Source organism: Cyclopterus lumpus, chromosome 11, assembly GCF_009769545.1.
Source record: "Cyclopterus lumpus isolate fCycLum1 chromosome 11, fCycLum1.pri, whole genome shotgun sequence".
NCBI lineage: Eukaryota > Metazoa > Chordata > Actinopteri > Perciformes > Cyclopteridae > Cyclopterus > Cyclopterus lumpus.
Genome location: NC_046976.1, coordinates 4,730,724 through 4,750,969, shown reverse-complemented (window position 1 = coordinate 4,750,969; position 20,246 = coordinate 4,730,724). Strand labels below are relative to the sequence as shown.

Below are 20,246 nucleotides of genomic sequence, written 5' to 3'. Positions count from 1 at the left end.
TTATTGTATTACAGTAATGTTGAGTTATTGTTATGTTCAGCTTTATCATCGTTAAGAGACGAGAAGCTCAATAGGACACAGAGCATGTGTTGGGAGGTCAAGCAGATCATATCAACAAACTGCTAGTGCGTGTGTGTGTAATATTTTCCCCTTACTTTACTTTCAGAGTCCTGTCTACACAGCAAGGCGTAGAAGAAGGGCTCCTCTTGCACCGCAAACAGGAAGCCACGAGCTGCAGGCGGGACAACTAACCAGCACGGTAACTTCACAGAATATTGTTACTTTTTTATACTTTTTATACTGATCTTGCTTTCCTGAAGCAGCTGCTGTCAAAAAGTTGGCTTTCTGTGCCAGCACTGAAACAAGTCGGCCAATGTTCTTCCCCTTTCTTTGTTGTTCTTCGCACTAGTCAGATCAGAGAGTAGAAGAAGAATACAAATACATAATCCAAATTCTGCCTCAAATCTTTGCCTTTCGGGTCATTTAAACCTTCACTCTGCAACCGTGTCTGCAGGAAAAGCCTAAAGTGGAAACGGCTCCGTCGGCCCCCGGCGCCATCGCGCTGCTGCAAACGGCCCAAAGGAACCAGAGCCAGTCGGCCAATGGGAGCGCAGACGTCGCTCCGGCTCCGTCACAGCAGAACCCGACGGCCACCGCCGACACCACCGCCGACACCACCGCCGACACCACCGCGTCTCCCAATAGCAGCGACGTGATCGCGCCCACAGCGGCTGTAGCGGCCCTCACCACGACGCCAACACAGGCCGGTAAGGGAGCTGCTGTCGGCGCCGGTCGGCGTTGCCTATTTCCAGCCCGTTCTGTAATGCGTCTTGTCTTCATTTATTAATTACGAGCTGCTGAATGATGTAGCGGCAGCACTCGAATCTCGGGTCCTTTCTTTATTGAAATTGGTTACGCCCGTGTCCCCGGGTTTTAAAGCGTGCATTTTTATGTCACACACACAAAATGTGCAAGGGATCTATTTACTGTTTTTGCTTCAGCCAATGTTTAATAACATGAAGACGTACTTTGCCCACACATTTCTTCATGGCAGACCGCTCGGATGTTATTGTTCCAGATGAAAGCAGCATAGCTGTAGTAGACAACAGGAATGTGCTGAGACATGCCGGGCTTCTTCAAACCGGAAAAACTTGAACAATCCGTATCTCCAGCACAGCCATCAGCCACAAACAGGCCGTGTGTGTGTGTGTGTGTGTGTGTGTGTGTGTGTGGTGGAATGGATGACATACGGTAGGGAGGGTTTAGTGGCTACAAATGCAAGGAGTTGCATCATCTAGCAGCTTGAGCCACACTAGGGACTACAGGTCGGCCTCTGCGGCATCAATCTTTTTCATTTGCATAGTTTTTAGTTGTCTAAATGTGAATATACCACGTACGGACGTACCGCATCCCCAGAACATCCCCCCCACTCACTTGCACCCCCCTTGAGTACATGCATCTGTGGGGGGTGTTATTTGTCCCTCTCCTGTTGAATACTCTGCTCTCCAAGCGGTTTGTGTCTGTCACTTGTACGTTTGGCATCCGTTCATCCGATTCTGTTTTTTCCCCTCTACAGTGAGGGAGCTGGTGGTGTCGGCGGGAGAGAACGTGGAGGTCACGTTGCCCCGCAACGAGGTCGAGCTCAACGCCTTCGTGGTCTCGACGCCCCCACCAGGTAATAAGACCGTGGAAATATTCGATAAACTATTGAAGTTTGCTAAACTTATTTCAGCAGTTTTCTACCAAACTTAGATATTCTTAATATGTAGCAGAATTGTATTCCACATGGAGGTTGGTAATCAGAAGCGTTCCAGTCCGCGGAAATTAATTTGACTTCAGTGCATTCTAGTTGCAGACCGAGCGAGGTTTAGCATGCTGTTGTGGTGGTGGTGTTGTTGTTGTTGTTGTTGAGTAATGGAGTAATCAAGGACAGCCTGCTTGACAGTTGTATCACTGAGCCACCATCAGTGCATCACACTGAACACTCGCCAGACTATTCCAAATCCAGACTGGAAAAAGGAAGATTACACCGTTACCAAGAGGATGCATGTCGTCATGTTGTTAATCCCTCGATCCTTCCGTCGGCACGCTCCAAAGAGCCCCAAAAAAATGTCTCATCTGGAAATAATCCTCATCTGATAGATTGTAATTAAATGCACAAGCAATTTGTTTTGTTTATTGTTGCTGCTTCTTTACAGGGACAAACTATGCATTTGACTGGCGTCTGATAACTCATCCCAAAGATTACAGTGGGGAGATGGAAGGGAAGCGCAGCAAGACTCTGAAGCTCAGCAAGGTACAGATGACAGCTTTCACATTTCATATTCTGCTAAAAATATCATGCAGCTGGAGCTCTGTTGCATGTTTAAACGGAAGGTTTCAGTCACGTGTTTAGGACACGGATCGTCTCAAAGGGATCACTTCCTCTTTTTGTTTGCTTGACTCCCTCTCTTCTCTCCCTCTCTTCTCTCCTTCTCTCTCTCTCCCCCCTCTCCCTCCCTCTCTCTCTCCCCCAGCTGACTGTGGGCCTGTATGAGTTTGAGGTGATGGTGGGCGGGCAGGGTGCTCATGGAGAAGGTTACGTCAATGTCACAGTCAAGCCAGGTGAGGTCGAACATCGTGCATTATTGGCACTTTCACTTTCACTTTCACTTTCACATGCGTTCCTGAATCCGATGCAAAGCCGATCACCGGCCACGTGCGTCAGTCCACATGGAACTTAACTATGCAGTGCTCCAGAAGAAGCAGCATGTCTTTGGTGATCAAACACTGATACTGTTTCCTATATTTCTGAGTTCTCCTGCTACCCCGGGTGTCATGTTTCGCTCAGTAGAACTCTGATTTGAAACATCAGCAGTTATACAAGAAGGGGGAACCCAGATCTGTTGAATTGAGCAGTATCTGGACCCCCAACCACTCCCGTGTCTATTAGCGGACCAATGAGCCGCCGAACAGCAGCCCCCCATGCTATTGGCTGCTTGTGGGGCAGAAGTCCTTTCAAATATGAGTCACTTCAGACATTAATGTGGACAGTCGAGTCAGAATGATTTTGGATCTGGGGGAAAAAAATGTTGAGCATTAAGCCCCGTAATGCGAGCAACCTTTGAGTCCAATGAAGATGAATAGTTTATAAAGCTGCTAAGCACATTGGAATATGATGGTGGATAGGAGGTTGGCTCCGACCCTTATCTATACACGCAATCTATCTATAAATCTGTCATCCTGAATGTACATTTTTGTAACATTTATTTTTAATGTATTTATTTTTTCCTCATCTGAATCGAGGGTCAGAGGATAGAGTCCTATGCTGTACAGATTGTAACGCCCCTTGAGGCAAATTTGTGATAAACGCAAACGTGGGAAATTATAAAAGAAAGATTAGTAAAAAAGTTTTTTTTAAACTATATTGAAAAAAAGTTTGATGAGTTTTTGAAATGTGACATGGTTCTTATTTTAACCAGTGCCTGCATGTAGTTATCTGTACTGTGCTTCCTTTGATGAAATGTTGCGGATTGACACTAACGCTGTCAAATACTCCACATGCTAATTCTAATGAGGTGAGCAATATTATGCTGTGTGGCTCCTCTGCTGCAGCAGGTCGTCAGAAGGGCTTGACTAATGTTTGATGGCGTTGTCTTCCCGATGTGTCTGTCAGATGTAAACGATTGGGCATCAGTGCACCGGTCCGCCTCAACGTTGGTTAAATGAACTCTGATGCCGCTGCAGACTGCTGGCTGACGCACGGCTCCCGCAACGCAACTTAATTCTTCTTTGCTTTCCACCTGACAGAGCTGCGGGTAAACAAGCCTCCTGTTGCCGTGGTTTCCCCAAAGTTCCAGGAGATCTCCCTGCCAACCAGCTCTACGGTCATCGACGGCAGCCGTGAGTGTCCCGTGCTGCGCACACAAATACACAAACATCTTTAACGGCAGCTGAGAATGTGTCCTCCTTTCTTTGTCTCCTCCTCACAGAGAGCACAGATGACGACAAGGTGGTGGCGTGGCACTGGGAAGAGGTCAAAGGTCCCCTGAGGGAGGAGAAAGTCTCCACTGACACCCCCGTCCTCACCCTCACCAACCTGGTGCACGGGAACTACACATTCTTGTACGTGACGGCCTTGATATTGTTTAGACTTTGTGAGCTCCAAAGGTTTCTCACGTGTTTTTAGATAAACATGTCGCAAACATCCCAGCCAAGAGATTACAAAGATGAATAAGTCGATTGCTGTCAGGGCTTTTCATACCGGGCCTCTTTGCTCTCTATACGTCTGTCATAAGAATATCATTAAAATCAGAAGAACAGCTGGCTTAAAGTGACTCAAAACATAAATCAAAAAGTAAGAATTTTTTTTTTTTTATAGACATGAGTTTTTATTCAAGTCACGTGTGTAATTATTAGATTTTTGTTTTGCCACACGGTTTTACTATTTAACCTGAGGACTGTCCTTTCTCAGTTTGACAGTGACGGACTCAGACGGAGCCACAAACTCGACACAGGCCACCCTCTTGGTCAACAAAGCCAAGGACTACCGGCCTGTGGCCAATGCCGGTCCGAACCAGGTCAGAAATGTTATGTTTAAAAGAATTTCAAAAAACCTTGATAAACGTAAAGATGTCAAAATGCTTTTCTTTTCTTTTTTTTTTTTAACCAAACCAGCACCCTCCCGGTAACCAATTGCTGCTCTTTCCTGCATCCAGGTCCTCCAGTTGCCACGCAACTCCATCACTCTGTACGGCAACCAAAGCACCGACGACCACGACTCCCTGTCCTACGAGTGGTCCCTCAGCCCTGAGAGCAAAGACAAGGTGGTGGAGATGCAGGTGAGACACTCTACACACATATTCTTAACTAAGTTTCCGTTCGCCTGGCTGAAAGACTCGAGGCTAACGGCGGCATCTTTTCGTGCTCTCCCTTTCTTTCTTAGGGCGTACGTAAGCCGATCTTGCAGCTGTCGGCTATGCAGGAGGGAGACTACACCTTCCAGCTGACTGTGACGGACTCCGCTGGACAGCAGGAGACCGCGCAGGTCACCGTCATCGTGCAGCCAGGTGAATGGCTCCCGCTCATGCCAATTCGGCACTTTTGAATATTGTCGTCGTTGAAACGTTGAGAGGAATCTTTGGTTATTCAGCAGCTGAGGCTATTAAAACAACTGTCACGCCTTTCTTACTTAATTTGGCAGTCATTCTCTCGTGTTTCTTTAAGCCTATTTGCTCAGCTGTGTGCAGTTATGCACCACGGAAAGACAGACTAGAATTAAACTCCTTATCTCAGCTTTCCTCCTCCACTCAATATGCCCTGCGTACCAGTTCCACAGGTCATAATGCAAATATACAAATCAGGTGTGAAGAGCATGTCCACAATGTAGCTTTATACGTGACCTATATAATGTGTGAAGCTACTGCGAGCAAGTTCTATTTGCTTTGGCTTTGGTCAACAGCACCTTGCCCTGGTGTACTTTGGTGCATGTGTGTGCACGTGCACCTGATAAGCACCTGGCGTAAACTGTAGACTGTAGACACACACACTGTCATGGCGCTCTTGTAGAGTTTCAACAGGAACTGTTACGTGAACTCTCATTCACCTGCAAGGTCAGACGATGTCAACCGTTTGAGTCATGATATGTGAAAGAAGCACTTTGACCTTTTATGACCACCTTCTCTTATTAATGTGTTTTTCTTTGAGCCGCGAAATACATGAATTGTATCACTATTTATTTATCTTCATCAAAGAACACAGAAAGGGCATGAAAGAAAATGTGTGTATGTAGGACGGACACTTGGCCAGGGCCATTTTGACATAAGAACACTACTCTAAAAAAAAAACTTTATAAAACTTTATAATCTCCGAAAACATTTCAGGAATTTAACATGAATTAGTGTTTTTTTGTTTGTTGCCGCTTTAACCTCGGAATATTAACCTTCTCTTTCGGCTCTGTATTACTTTTTAATTTTCTTTTACCCTAAATGGCCCTAATACATCATCGTTAAAATTGCACCGTATGTAAAACAATTGATTTGCACTATTGTTGTTGGAGGATGTGCTCTGTTAGCTTGCATTGGTCATGAGAGGAAGTGCTTAATGTAGTTTCCATTTAAGCCTATAAGAAAAACCCGACACCTTTGACCGCCATTATCCCGATAACTACTGTATCCGCCATGTGTCGTACGATGGAGGTGTGTTTTTGACTTCCATCTCGCTCTCCGTCCTCCAGAAAACAATAAGCCACCAGTAGCAGACGCAGGACCGGAGAAAGAGCTGACGCTGCCTGTGGATCGAACCACGCTGGATGGCGGCAAGAGCAGCGATGACCAGAAGATCGACACCTACCACTGGAAACAAACCAAGTGAGTCGGACACACTTTGCACTTCGCTTTGGCTGCAGCCTCCGAGTTGACGCCAAAACTGAAGCGGAGTCATTCCAACGCGCCGTCCGTATTCAAATGTACAAAAGAGACGGATTTCAAAACGGACTCTGCGGCAGTGTCGTCAAGGTTCAGCCGTCCTTCTGCGGTGAATTCTCTTCCTCACTCGTCCTTTTTTTTTTCCGCTTCGGTCCGTCTGTCCCTCCGACAGGGGTCCTGACGGTGTGAAGATTGAGAATGCCGACGGCGCCGTTGCCACGGTGACGGGTCTCCAGGTCGGCACGTACGAGTTCACCCTGACCGTAACTGATGAGAGGAAGCTGCAGAGCGCAGACGCTGTGACGGTCATCGTCAGAGAAGGTCAGGGGATATAAATATACAGTTCGCTGAGGTCACAGTCGGACTGGTGACAATTGTAGATGTTGTTTATTTATAATTAAGGAAGCATTATAAGTAGATGCGTAGTTTGTGTCATTGCCTTGTCTTCAAACATACTATTGTCTTATGGGTTTGTTAGTTTTGGATCTCTTTCAGCTCAAGGCTAATGTCCCAGATATACATTCATCATAAAAATACTGTAAACCAACACATCTACTACGCACGCACACTGATCCTACATACACATGATTACAAACACCTACACACACAATCAGATGTTCATTCTCACACACAGTTACACACGCAGCTGTAGTCCTCTATTCTAATGCAAACTCACTGATAATAATATGAAGCATGTTAACAGGCACAATGAGAACAGTCTTAAATCCATCTGTTGTATTATACATGTCGTAATCCCATTATTGTGTCCTGATCCGATGTGAGGTCCTGGGACAGGGATGTCGTATGTGTACAGATTGTAAAGCCCTCTGAAGCAAATTTGTGATATTGGGCTATACAAAATAAACTGAATTGAATTGAATTGAAAATGTTTTTCAAATTTGTGATAAACGCAAACGTGGGAAATTCTAAAAGAAAGATTAGTAAAAAAAAAATTTTTAAACTATATTGAAAAAAAGTTTGATGAGTTTTTGAAATGTGACATGGTTCTTATTTTAACCAGTGCCTGCATGTAGTTATCTGTACTGTGCTTCCTTTGATGAAATGTTGCGGATTGACACTAACGCTGTCAAATACTCCACATGCTAATTCTAATGAGGTGAGCAATATTATGCTGTGTGGCTCCTCTGCTGCAGCAGGTCGTCAGAAGGGCTTGACTAATGTTTGATGGCGTTGTCTTCCCGATGTGTCTGTCAGATGTAAACGATTGGGCATCAGTGCACCGGTCCGCCTCAACGTTGGTTAAATGAACTCTGATGCCGCTGCAGACTGCTGGCTGACGCACGGCTCCCGCAACGCAACTTAATTCTTCTTTGCTTTCCACCTGACAGAGCTGCGGGTAAACAAGCCTCCTGTTGCCGTGGTTTCCCCAAAGTTCCAGGAGATCTCCCTGCCAACCAGCCCTACGGTCATCGACGGCAGCCGTGAGTGTCCCGTGCTGCGCACACAAATACACAAACATCTTTAACGGCAGCTGAGAATGTGTCCTCCTTTCTTTGTCTCCTCCTCACAGAGAGCACAGATGACGACAAGGTGGTGGCGTGGCACTGGGAAGAGGTCAAAGGTCCCCTGAGGGAGGAGAAAGTCTCCACTGACACCCCCGTCCTCACCCTCACCAACCTGGTGCACAGGAACTACACATTCTTGTACGTGACGGCCTTGATATTGTTTAGACTTTGTGAGCTCCAAAGGTTTCTCACGTGTTTTTAGATAAACATGTCGCAAACATCCCAGCCAAGAGATTACAAAGATGAATAAGTCGATTGCTGTCAGGGCTTTTCATACCGGGCCTCTTTGCTCTCTATACGTCTGTCATAAGAATATCATTAAAATCAGAAGAACAGCTGGCTTAAAGTGACTCAAAACATAAATCAAAAAGTAAGAATTTTTTTTTTTTTATAGACATGAGTTTTTATTCAAGTCACGTGTGTAATTATTAGATTTTTGTTTTGCCACACGGTTTTACTATTTAACCTGAGGACTGTCCTTTCTCAGTTTGACAGTGACGGACTCAGACGGAGCCACAAACTCGACACAGGCCACCCTCTTGGTCAACAAAGCCAAGGACTACCGGCCTGTGGCCAATGCCGGTCCGAACCAGGTCAGAAATGTTATGTTTAAAAGAATTTCAAAAAACCTTGATAAACGTAAAGATGTCAAAATGCTTTTCTTTTCTTTTTTTTTTTTAACCAAACCAGCACCCTCCCGGTAACCAATTGCTGCTCTTTCCTGCATCCAGGTCCTCCAGTTGCCACGCAACTCCATCACTCTGTACGGCAACCAAAGCACCGACGACCACGACTCCCTGTCCTACGAGTGGTCCCTCAGCCCTGAGAGCAAAGACAAGGTGGTGGAGATGCAGGTGAGACACTCTACACACATATTCTTAACTAAGTTTCCGTTCGCCTGGCTGAAAGACTCGAGGCTAACGGCGGCATCTTTTCGTGCTCTCCCTTTCTTTCTTAGGGCGTACGTAAGCCGATCTTGCAGCTGTCGGCTATGCAGGAGGGAGACTACACCTTCCAGCTGACTGTGACGGACTCCGCTGGACAGCAGGAGACCGCGCAGGTCACCGTCATCGTGCAGCCAGGTGAATGGCTCCCGCTCATGCCAACTCGGCACTTTTGAATATTGTCGTCGTTGAAACGATTTCAGGACCAACTTCCAGCCTTTTTCTTTTCCACAGTGTGTTGCAAAAAACGTCTCCCGCAAGTGACTTAAGTTTTCACCATCAGCCCAGTACACACCATTGTCTTCTCTTCCCCTCGGTCTCCGTCCAGGTGTGTCAGCAAATCTCTGCCGGGTGACCGGCGGGGTGCTGGGGATCCACTGGAGCAGCGTCATCAGCCTGGGTTGGCACTCCCTGGCCAAAGGGAGAGGCGGGGCGACGTGTTGGGAGTCCTGCTGCCTGAATCCCAGTTGCAACGGCGTGTGGAGCCTCGGCGGACAATGTGTGCTCCTCCGCTGCACGAGGAATACGGGCTGCCCCATCACCACCCTGCCCCAGCCCCACTACGAGTCCCTCGGCCTCCTTCAGCTGCTCTCCAAGGTGTGTGTGCTAAAAGTTTATATTTGATTTCTTGAATGTTTTGTATTGCATGAATTAATACGTAGATCAATAAGGTATTGTTATGTTGCACTGCTTTATTTTTTATTTGTGATTTGTTTTCAATATATATTTATTGAATTTTATTTATTTATTATATATTTAAGCATATTATATATTTAAGCATATTATAGCAGGTCTATAATACCCTGATAATACTCCAACTGAAACAGTTTTTAATGCTTTTTATGAAAAACTCCAGAAAGCTCAAATGACTGAAAATAACTAAGAGTTTAACGACCTCTCAATGATTAATTATTGTATTACAGTAATGTTGAGTTATTGTTATGTTCAGCTTTATCATCGTTAAGAGACGAGAAGCTCAATAGGACACAGAGCATGTGTTGGGAGGTCAAGCAGATCATATCAACAAACTGCTAGTGCGTGCGTGTGTAATATTTTCCCCTTACTTTACTTTCAGAGTCCTGTCTACACAGCAAGGCGTAGAAGAAGGGCTCCTCTTGCACCGCAAACAGGAAGCCACGAGCTGCAGGCGGGACAACTAACCAGCACGGTAACTTCACAGAATATTGTTACTTTTTTATACTTTTTATACTGATCTTGCTTTCCTGAAGCAGCTGCTGTCAAAAAGTTGGCTTTCTGTGCCAGCACTGAAACAAGTCGGCCAATGTTCTTCCCCTTTCTTTGTTGTTCTTCGCACTAGTCAGATCAGAGAGTAGAAGAAGAATACAAATACATAATCCAAATTCTGCCTCAAATCTTTGCCTTTCGGGTCATTTAAACCTTCACTCTGCAACCGTGTCTGCAGGAAAAGCCTAAAGTGGAAACGGCTCCGTCGGCCCCCGGCGCCATCGCGCTGCTGCAAACGGCCCAAAGGAACCAGAGCCAGTCGGCCAATGGGAGCGCAGACGTCGCTCCGGCTCCGTCACAGCAGAACCCGACGGCCACCGCCGACACCACCGCCGACACCACCGCCGACACCACCGCCGACACCACCGCCGACACCACCGCGTCTCCCAATAGCAGCGACGTGATCGCGCCCACAGCGGCTGTAGCGGCCCTCACCACGACGCCAACACAGGCCGGTAAGGGAGCTGCTGTCGGCGCCGGTCGGCGTTGCCTATTTCCAGCCCGTTCTGTAATGCGTCTTGTCTTCATTTATTAATTACGAGCTGCTGAATGATGTAGCGGCAGCACTCGAATCTCGGGTCCTTTCTTTATTGAAATTGGTTACGCCCGTGTCCCCGGGTTTTAAAGCGTGCATTTTTATGTCACACACACAAAATGTGCAAGGGATCTATTTACTGTTTTTGCTTCAGCCAATGTTTAATAACATGAAGACGTACTTTGCCCACACATTTCTTCATGGCAGACCGCTCGGATGTTATTGTTCCAGATGAAAGCAGCATAGCTGTAGTAGACAACAGGAATGTGCTGAGACATGCCGGGCTTCTTCAAACCGGAAAAACTTGAACAATCCGTATCTCCAGCACAGCCATCAGCCACAAACAGGCCGCGTGTGTGTGTGTGTGTGTGTGTGTGTGTGTGTGTGTGTGTGTGTGTGTGTGTGTGTGTGTGTGTGTGTGTGTGTGTGTGTGTGTGTGTGTGTGTGTGTGTGTGTGTGTGTGTGTGTGTGTGTGTGTGTGTGTGTGTGTGTGTGTGTGTGTGTGTGTGTGTGTGTGTGTGTGTGTGTGTGTGTGTGTGTGTGTGTGTGTGTGTGTGTGTGTGTGTGTGTGTGTGTGTGTGTGTGTGTGTGTGTGTGTGTGTGTGTGTGTGTGTGTGTGTGTGTGTGTGTGTGTGTGTGTGTGTGTGTGTGTGTGTGTGTGTGTGTGTGTGTGTGTGTGTGTGTGTGTGTGTGTGTGTGTGTGTGTGTGTGTGTGTGTGTGTGTGTGTGTGTGTGTGTGTGTGTGTGTGTGTGTGTGTGTGTGTGTGTGTGTGTGTGTGTGTGTTGGAATGGATGACATACGGTAGGGAGGGTTTAGTGGCTACAAATGCAAGGAGTTGCATCATCTAGCAGCTTTAGCCACACTAGGGACTACAGGTCGGCCTCTGCGGCATCAATCTTTTTCATTTGCATAGTTTTTAGTTGTCTAAATGTGAATATACCACGTACGGACGTACCGCATCCCCAGAACATCCCCCCCACTCACTTGCACCCCCCTTGAGTACATGCATCTGTGGGGGGTGTTATTTGTCCCTCTCCTGTTGAATACTCTGCTCTCCAAGCGGTTTGTGTCTGTCACTTGTACGTTTGGCATCCGTTCATCCGATTCTGTTTTTTCCCCTCTACAGTGAGGGAGCTGGTGGTGTCGGCGGGAGAGAACGTGGAGGTCACGTTGCCCCGCAACGAGGTCGAGCTCAACGCCTTCGTGGTCTCGACGCCCCCACCAGGTAATAAGACCGTGGAAATATTCGATAAACTATTGAAGTTTGCTAAACTTATTTCAGCAGTTTTCTACCAAACTTAGATATTCTTAATATGTAGCAGAATTGTATTCCACATGGAGGTTGGTAATCAGAAGCGTTCCAGTCCGCGGAAATTAATTTGACTTCAGTGCATTCTAGTTGCAGACCGAGCGAGGTTTAGCATGCTGTTGTGGTGGTGGTGTTGTTGTTGTTGTTGTTGAGTAATGGAGTAATCAAGGACAGCCTGCTTGACAGTTGTATCACTGAGCCACCATCAGTGCATCACACTGAACACTCGCCAGACTATTCCAAATCCAGACTGGAAAAAGGAAGATTACACCGTTACCAAGAGGATGCATGTCGTCATGTTGTTAATCCCTCGATCCTTCCGTCGGCACGCTCCAAAGAGCCCCAAAAAAATGTCTCATCTGGAAATAATCCTCATCTGATAGATTGTAATTAAATGCACAAGCAATTTGTTTTGTTTATTGTTGCTGCTTCTTTACAGGGACAAACTATGCATTTGACTGGCGTCTGATAACTCATCCCAAAGATTACAGTGGGGAGATGGAAGGGAAGCGCAGCAAGACTCTGAAGCTCAGCAAGGTACAGATGACAGCTTTCACATTTCATATTCTGCTAAAAATATCATGCAGCTGGAGCTCTGTTGCATGTTTAAACGGAAGGTTTCAGTCACGTGTTTAGGACACGGATCGTCTCAAAGGGATCACTTCCTCTTTTTGTTTGCTTGACTCCCTCTCTTCTCTCCCTCTCTTCTCTCCTTCTCTCTCTCTCCCCCTCTCCCTCCCTCTCTCTCTCCCCCAGCTGACTGTGGGCCTGTATGAGTTTGAGGTGATGGTGGGCGGGCAGGGTGCTCATGGAGAAGGTTACGTCAATGTCACAGTCAAGCCAGGTGAGGTCGAACATCGTGCATTATTGTGGTGATCTCAGATGTTGGGGGGGGGGGCACTTTCACTTTCACTTTCACTTTCACATGCGTTCCTGAATCCGATGCAAAGCCGATCACCGGCCACGTGCGTCAGTCCACATGGAACTTAACTATGCAGTGCTCCAGAAGAAGCAGCATGTCTTTGGTGATCAAACACTGATACTGTTTCCTATATTTCTGAGTTCTCCTGCTACCCCGGGTGTCATGTTTCGCTCAGTAGAACTCTGATTTGAAACATCAGCAGTTATACAAGAAGGGGGAACCCAGATCTGTTGAATTGAGCAGTATCTGGACCCCCAACCACTCCCGTGTCTATTAGCGGACCAATGAGCCGCCGAACAGCAGCCCCCCATGCTATTGGCTGCTTGTGGGGCAGAAGTCCTTTCAAATATGAGTCACTTCAGACATTAATGTGGACAGTCGAGTCAGAATGATTTTGGATCTGGGGGAAAAAAATGTTGAGCATTAAGCCCCGTAATGCGAGCAACCTTTGAGTCCAATGAAGATGAATAGTTTATAAAGCTGCTAAGCACATTGGAATATGATGGTGGATAGGAGGTTGGCTCCGACCCTTATCTATACACGCAATCTATCTATAAATCTGTCATCCTGAATGTACATTTTTGTAACATTTATTTTTAATGTATTTATTTTTTCCTCATCTGAATCGAGGGTCAGAGGATAGAGTCCTATGCTGTACAGATTGTAACGCCCCTTGAGGCAAATTTGTGATAAACGCAAACGTGGGAAATTATAAAAGAAAGATTAGTAAAAAAGTTTTTTTTAAACTATATTGAAAAAAAGTTTGATGAGTTTTTGAAATGTGACATGGTTCTTATTTTAACCAGTGCCTGCATGTAGTTATCTGTACTGTGCTTCCTTTGATGAAATGTTGCGGATTGACACTAACGCTGTCAAATACTCCACATGCTAATTCTAATGAGGTGAGCAATATTATGCTGTGTGGCTCCTCTGCTGCAGCAGGTCGTCAGAAGGGCTTGACTAATGTTTGATGGCGTTGTCTTCCCGATGTGTCTGTCAGATGTAAACGATTGGGCATCAGTGCACCGGTCCGCCTCAACGTTGGTTAAATGAACTCTGATGCCGCTGCAGACTGCTGGCTGACGCACGGCTCCCGCAACGCAACTTAATTCTTCTTTGCTTTCCACCTGACAGAGCTGCGGGTAAACAAGCCTCCTGTTGCCGTGGTTTCCCCAAAGTTCCAGGAGATCTCCCTGCCAACCAGCTCTACGGTCATCGACGGCAGCCGTGAGTGTCCCGTGCTGCGCACACAAATACACAAACATCTTTAACGGCAGCTGAGAATGTGTCCTCCTTTCTTTGTCTCCTCCTCACAGAGAGCACAGATGACGACAAGGTGGTGGCGTGGCACTGGGAAGAGGTCAAAGGTCCCCTGAGGGAGGAGAAAGTCTCCACTGACACCCCCGTCCTCACCCTCACCAACCTGGTGCACGGGAACTACACATTCTTGTACGTGACGGCCTTGATATTGTTTAGACTTTGTGAGCTCCAAAGGTTTCTCACGTGTTTTTAGATAAACATGTCGCAAACATCCCAGCCAAGAGATTACAAAGATGAATAAGTCGATTGCTGTCAGGGCTTTTCATACCGGGCCTCTTTGCTCTCTATACGTCTGTCATAAGAATATCATTAAAATCAGAAGAACAGCTGGCTTAAAGTGACTCAAAACATAAATCAAAAAGTAAGAATTTTTTTTTTTTTATAGACATGAGTTTTTATTCAAGTCACGTGTGTAATTATTAGATTTTTGTTTTGCCACACGGTTTTACTATTTAACCTGAGGACTGTCCTTTCTCAGTTTGACAGTGACGGACTCAGACGGAGCCACAAACTCGACACAGGCCACCCTCTTGGTCAACAAAGCCAAGGACTACCGGCCTGTGGCCAATGCCGGTCCGAACCAGGTCAGAAATGTTATGTTTAAAAGAATTTCAAAAAACCTTGATAAACGTAAAGATGTCAAAATGCTTTTCTTTTCTTTTTTTTTTTTAACCAAACCAGCACCCTCCCGGTAACCAATTGCTGCTCTTTCCTGCATCCAGGTCCTCCAGTTGCCACGCAACTCCATCACTCTGTACGGCAACCAAAGCACCGACGACCACGACTCCCTGTCCTACGAGTGGTCCCTCAGCCCTGAGAGCAAAGACAAGGTGGTGGAGATGCAGGTGAGACACTCTACACACATATTCTTAACTAAGTTTCCGTTCGCCTGGCTGAAAGACTCGAGGCTAACGGCGGCATCTTTTCGTGCTCTCCCTTTCTTTCTTAGGGCGTACGTAAGCCGATCTTGCAGCTGTCGGCTATGCAGGAGGGAGACTACACCTTCCAGCTGACTGTGACGGACTCCGCTGGACAGCAGGAGACCGCGCAGGTCACCGTCATCGTGCAGCCAGGTGAATGGCTCCCGCTCATGCCAATTCGGCACTTTTGAATATTGTCGTCGTTGAAACGTTGAGAGGAATCTTTGGTTATTCAGCAGCTGAGGCTATTAAAACAACTGTCACGCCTTTCTTACTTAATTTGGCAGTCATTCTCTCGTGTTTCTTTAAGCCTATTTGCTCAGCTGTGTGCAGTTATGCACCACGGAAAGACAGACTAGAATTAAACTCCTTATCTCAGCTTTCCTCCTCCACTCAATATGCCCTGCGTACCAGTTCCACAGGTCATAATGCAAATATACAAATCAGGTGTGAAGAGCATGTCCACAATGTAGCTTTATACGTGACCTATATAATGTGTGAAGCTACTGCGAGCAAGTTCTATTTGCTTTGGCTTTGGTCAACAGCACCTTGCCCTGGTGTACTTTGGTGCATGTGTGTGCACGTGCACCTGATAAGCACCTGGCGTAAACTGTAGACTGTAGACACACACACTGTCATGGCGCTCTTGTAGAGTTTCAACAGGAACTGTTACGTGAACTCTCATTCACCTGCAAGGTCAGACGATGTCAACCGTTTGAGTCATGATATGTGAAAGAAGCACTTTGACCTTTTATGACCACCTTCTCTTATTAATGTGTTTTTCTTTGAGCCGCGAAATACATGAATTGTATCACTATTTATTTATCTTCATCAAAGAACACAGAAAGGGCATGAAAGAAAATGTGTGTATGTAGGACGGACACTTGGCCAGGGCCATTTTGACATAAGAACACTACTCTAAAAAAAAAACTTTATAAAACTTTATAATCTCCGAAAACATTTCAGGAATTTAACATGAATTAGTGTTTTTTTGTTTGTTGCCGCTTTAACCTCGGAATATTAACCTTCTCTTTCGGCTCTGTATTACTTTTTAATTTTCTTTTACCCTAAATGGCCCTAATACATCATCGTTAAAATTGCACCGTATGTAAAACAATTGATTTGCACTATTGTTGTTGGAGGATGTGCTCTGTTAGCTTGCATTGGTCATGAGAGGAAGTGCTTAATGTAGTTTCCATTTAAGCCTATAAGAAAAACCCGACACCTTTGACCGCCATTATCCCGATAACTACTGTATCCGCCATGTGTCGTACGATGGAGGTGTGTTTTTGACTTCCATCTCGCTCTCCGTCCTCCAGAAAACAATAAGCCACCAGTAGCAGACGCAGGACCGGAGAAAGAGCTGACGCTGCCTGTGGATCGAACCACGCTGGATGGCGGCAAGAGCAGCGATGACCAGAAGATCGACACCTACCACTGGAAACAAACCAAGTGAGTCGGACACACTTTGCACTTCGCTTTGGCTGCAGCCTCCGAGTTGACGCCAAAACTGAAGCGGAGTCATTCCAACGCGCCGTCCGTATTCAAATGTACAAAAGAGACGGATTTCAAAACGGACTCTGCGGCAGTGTCGTCAAGGTTCAGCCGTCCTTCTGCGGTGAATTCTCTTCCTCACTCGTCCTTTTTTTTTTCCGCTTCGGTCCGTCTGTCCCTCCGACAGGGGTCCTGACGGTGTGAAGATTGAGAATGCCGACGGCGCCGTTGCCACGGTGACGGGTCTCCAGGTCGGCACGTACGAGTTCACCCTGACCGTAACTGATGAGAGGAAGCTGCAGAGCGCAGACGCTGTGACGGTCATCGTCAGAGAAGGTCAGGGGATATAAATATACAGTTCGCTGAGGTCACAGTCGGACTGGTGACAATTGTAGATGTTGTTTATTTATAATTAAGGAAGCATTATAAGTAGATGCGTAGTTTGTGTCATTGCCTTGTCTTCAAACATACTATTGTCTTATGGGTTTGTTAATTTTGGATCTCTTTCAGCTCAAGGCTAGTGTCCCAGATATAAATTCATCATAAAAATACTGTAAACCAACACATCTACTACGCACGCACACTGATCCTACATACACATGATTACAAACACCTACACACACAATCAGATGTTCATTCTCACACACAGTTACACACGCAGCTGTAGTCCTCTATTCTAATGCAAACTCACTGATAATAATATGAAGCATGTTAACAGGCACAATGAGAACAGTCTTAAATCCATCTGTTGTATTATCCATGTCATAATCCCATTATTGTGTCCTGATCCGATGTGAGGTCCTGGGACAGGGATGTCGTATGTGTACAGATTGTAAAGCCCTCTGAGGCCAATTTGTGATATTGGGCTATACAAAATAAACTGAATTGAATTGAATTGAAAATGTTTTATTTTTCTTCCAGAACTGGATCAGCCGCCGGTGGCTCATGTTGTGTCGAGTCCACCCATCACTCTGCCTGTCAGGACCGGCACTCTAGATGGATCTCACTCCACTGACGACAAAGGAGTCAGCTACCTGTGGACCAGAGATGATAGCAGTCCTGCTGCGGGGGTGAGACTGGCCTCCGACCGAATATTACAAATGAGTGGACGGAATATATATATAGAAAAAATTCCACCTTCGAAGACTTTTTCAACACATTTAAACCCCAGAAACATTGTCACACTTCTGTCTCTTTGTTCCAATAGGAAGTACTGAACAACTCTGACCACCAGGCGGTGCTGTTTCTGGGAAACCTGGTGGCTGGGAAGTACAGCTTCACCCTGACTGTAACGGACAGTAAGGGACAGACCAGCACTGACGGCGGCACAGTGGAGGTCAAACCAGGTGAGGGGGAGGTTCTATTAATCCTTTCTATATTATTCTGTTGCTCTGTCCACCGCCACATACTGAACATTTTCAAAGTTGTAAATTTGAGCATTTCATCACGGCCCCTCTCGGAGGATTTTGAGTTTATTTTTGCCTTCGACCAACTGCATGCAAATGTTTTCCACACAGCAACCGCCATGAGAAGGTCGAGCAGCGTGTGGCATACGGTGCACAGACGCAAACGCAGCCAGAAACTAATCCGTCACTTGGTGCTCTGGCCTCTCTCCCAGTTTGCAGAATGTCCGACGGGTCCTGCAATCAGTTGCTCTCTCGCTCTCTCAATCTCGCCTCCTTTTTCTCCACCGCCCTCTGTTTATCAGACATATGGGAGCGTGACCTGGTGGAGTTGGTGCTGGAGGTCTCTGTGTCCCAGGTGTCCCGCCGCCAGCGCGACATGCTACTGCGCCAGGTCGGGGTCTTACTGGGCGTGCTCGACAGCGACATCATTGTGCGAGAGATCAGTGCGTTTAATGAGCACAGGTGAGTCTTACTGCACCTTTTTCTGGCCTGAAGATATTTTTTATTTTATTTTTTGTGCGTGAAAACAATAGATGTATGTTGTCTCATGTTATAACCCCAACTTGACTTTTCAAAACCTGGTGATGAAACCCATAACTATATAAAATGCTGGAATGAGACTTTCCACAGTTGGCTCGATTTAGTGGGCGTCACTATGTAAGTGAGAAAGCGGTTTGTTTGGTTTCCTCCCCCCTCAGTACTCGTCTGGTCTTCCTGGTGTCCGGCGGTCCAGGGCGCCCTCCTCTGTCAGGCCGCAGCGTTGCACTTAGCCTACGCAACAAACTGCGCAAACAGAAGAATGACTTTCTAATCTACAAGGCCCGACGAGTGGATACAGTCAGTGAGTACTTGGCAAATATAGTTTGGAACACAACAAAGGAAAAAGAGTGAGAATTTAACGTAATACAGAATTAAGTGCTACTATTGGTGGACATGAATACAACATTGTGCCATACAGTATATTAGTTTAAAAGCAGTGTAACACCAGCGTTGCAGTTAGAATCCGATATTTGTCATTTCAGGATGTATTTTTTGCACTTTGAGCCAGACGCCACAGGCAGGTCATAGAAACAGCTGCTTTGACCTCTTGACCTTTGTAACCTAAGATAATGGTCAGATTAGACGTTTGAGCTGTCGCTGCAAGTTGCTTCCTTTCACTGTTATCTTATATTCAATGCTCCCGTTTATGTTCTATGATCCGTATGTTGTTCGCTAGTTAGTTCTCTCGGTTTGCTTTCGCTAAGATCATCCGCCACTCTTGGGATATTAAAGCTTTCGTTTCTTTTCCTGTACGCTCTCCTTCCTCAGTCTGCCAGCTGAACTGCTCGAGTCACGGTGAGTGCGACTCGTTCACGCGGAGCTGTGTCTGCCAGCCTTTCTGGATGGAGAACTTCATCAGAGCTCAGCTTGGAGATGCAGAGAGCAATTGCGGTGAGATGAGAGAAATCTTAATTGAATATTTTTTTAGTGCATTACTAACGTTTTGTTATTCTCCTAAACACTGCGATTGAGCTCATACGGCTTTAATCTCCTCATATGTTCATGTTATGTGTATTCCATTACTTGGTAATAACACATAATCACAAATATTTTGTTTTCAGAGTGGAGCGTCCTCTATGTGACTATCGCATCCTTCATGATTGTGGTTGCTATAGCAACAGTTGTCTGGGGGATGGTGTGTTGCTGCAACAGGTGAGCTAAATATCTGAGGACACATACTATATACAAATATATATAAATGAATCCAAGAAAGAAATTCTAAGTTATTTAAGTTATAGAAAGAGGTCGGACCTTGTAGGTCTTTACTTCTGCCTACTTCTTTTCGAACATACTCTTTATTCAACTTTAATTTACCGTTCTTTTTATTTGGTTTTCTTGATTTGTTTTCTTATTGTTACATGTCAAAAATCTATATGTAATCTAATGATATTTTTGTGTGTCTTTTTTATTCCCTGAAAGGCGTAAGAGCAAAGTGCGCAGAAGCAAAAGCAGGTATAAAATGCTAGAAGCTGATGAGCAAGACAGTCTGGAGCTACAACCACCGAGAGCTGGTAAGTCTCTCTCTCACACACACACACACACACACACACACACACACACACACACACACACACATACATACACACACCTAGTTTTTATATGTACCAGGCACTAATGCAAATCACAGGTGAAATCTCAAACTGGAATTCAAAGAAATCGTAATAAATGGAACATTCTGCT

At 45.8% G+C, this 20,246-nt stretch overlaps 1 protein-coding gene across 11 annotated transcripts in view; it reads left to right on the top strand.

The window, feature by feature from the left end:
* The window catches only part of kiaa0319l (KIAA0319 like), a 30,599-nt gene that overhangs the window by 7,542 nt on the left and 2,811 nt on the right, over positions 1-20,246 (top strand). For 9 of the 11 annotated variants that reach the window (XR_004610086.1, XR_004610087.1, XM_034544414.1 and 6 more), the window contains 38 exons: positions 167-259; positions 515-767; positions 1,577-1,675; positions 2,199-2,296; positions 2,517-2,604; positions 3,790-3,882; positions 3,972-4,104; positions 4,454-4,559; positions 4,698-4,820; positions 4,925-5,048; positions 6,215-6,347; positions 6,577-6,725; positions 7,754-7,846; positions 7,936-8,068; positions 8,418-8,523; positions 8,662-8,784; positions 8,889-9,012; positions 9,203-9,471; positions 9,950-10,042; positions 10,298-10,433; positions 10,470-10,574; positions 11,782-11,880; positions 12,404-12,501; positions 12,721-12,808; positions 14,021-14,113; positions 14,203-14,335; positions 14,685-14,790; positions 14,929-15,051; positions 15,156-15,279; positions 16,446-16,578; positions 16,808-16,956; positions 17,542-17,690; positions 17,828-17,966; positions 18,239-18,488; positions 18,725-18,867; positions 19,335-19,457; positions 19,628-19,718; positions 19,986-20,077. Coding sequence is in view for 9 of the 11 variants with exons in the window: in XM_034544414.1 (XP_034400305.1) it covers positions 167-259; positions 515-767; positions 1,577-1,675; positions 2,199-2,296; positions 2,517-2,604; positions 3,790-3,882; positions 3,972-4,104; positions 4,454-4,559; positions 4,698-4,820; positions 4,925-5,048; positions 6,215-6,347; positions 6,577-6,725; positions 7,754-7,846; positions 7,936-8,068; positions 8,418-8,523; positions 8,662-8,784; positions 8,889-9,012; positions 9,203-9,471; positions 9,950-10,042; positions 10,298-10,433; positions 10,470-10,574; positions 11,782-11,880; positions 12,404-12,501; positions 12,721-12,808; positions 14,021-14,113; positions 14,203-14,335; positions 14,685-14,790; positions 14,929-15,051; positions 15,156-15,279; positions 16,446-16,578; positions 16,808-16,956; positions 17,542-17,690; positions 17,828-17,966; positions 18,239-18,488; positions 18,725-18,867; positions 19,335-19,457; positions 19,628-19,718; positions 19,986-20,077 (4,807 nt within the window). In the remaining 2 variants the exon portion in view is untranslated. Of the gene's footprint in view, positions 1-166; positions 260-514; positions 768-1,576; positions 1,676-2,198; positions 2,297-2,516; positions 2,605-3,789; positions 3,883-3,971; positions 4,105-4,453; positions 4,560-4,697; positions 4,821-4,924; positions 5,049-6,214; positions 6,348-6,576; positions 6,726-7,753; positions 7,847-7,935; positions 8,069-8,417; positions 8,524-8,661; positions 8,785-8,888; positions 9,013-9,202; positions 9,472-9,949; positions 10,043-10,297; positions 10,575-11,781; positions 11,881-12,403; positions 12,502-12,720; positions 12,809-14,020; positions 14,114-14,202; positions 14,336-14,684; positions 14,791-14,928; positions 15,052-15,155; positions 15,280-16,445; positions 16,579-16,807; positions 16,957-17,541; positions 17,691-17,827; positions 17,967-18,238; positions 18,489-18,724; positions 18,868-19,334; positions 19,458-19,627; positions 19,719-19,985; positions 20,078-20,246 lie in introns of all 11 variants that reach the window. The other 2 variants (XM_034544415.1, XM_034544416.1) reach the window with 2 other exon arrangements.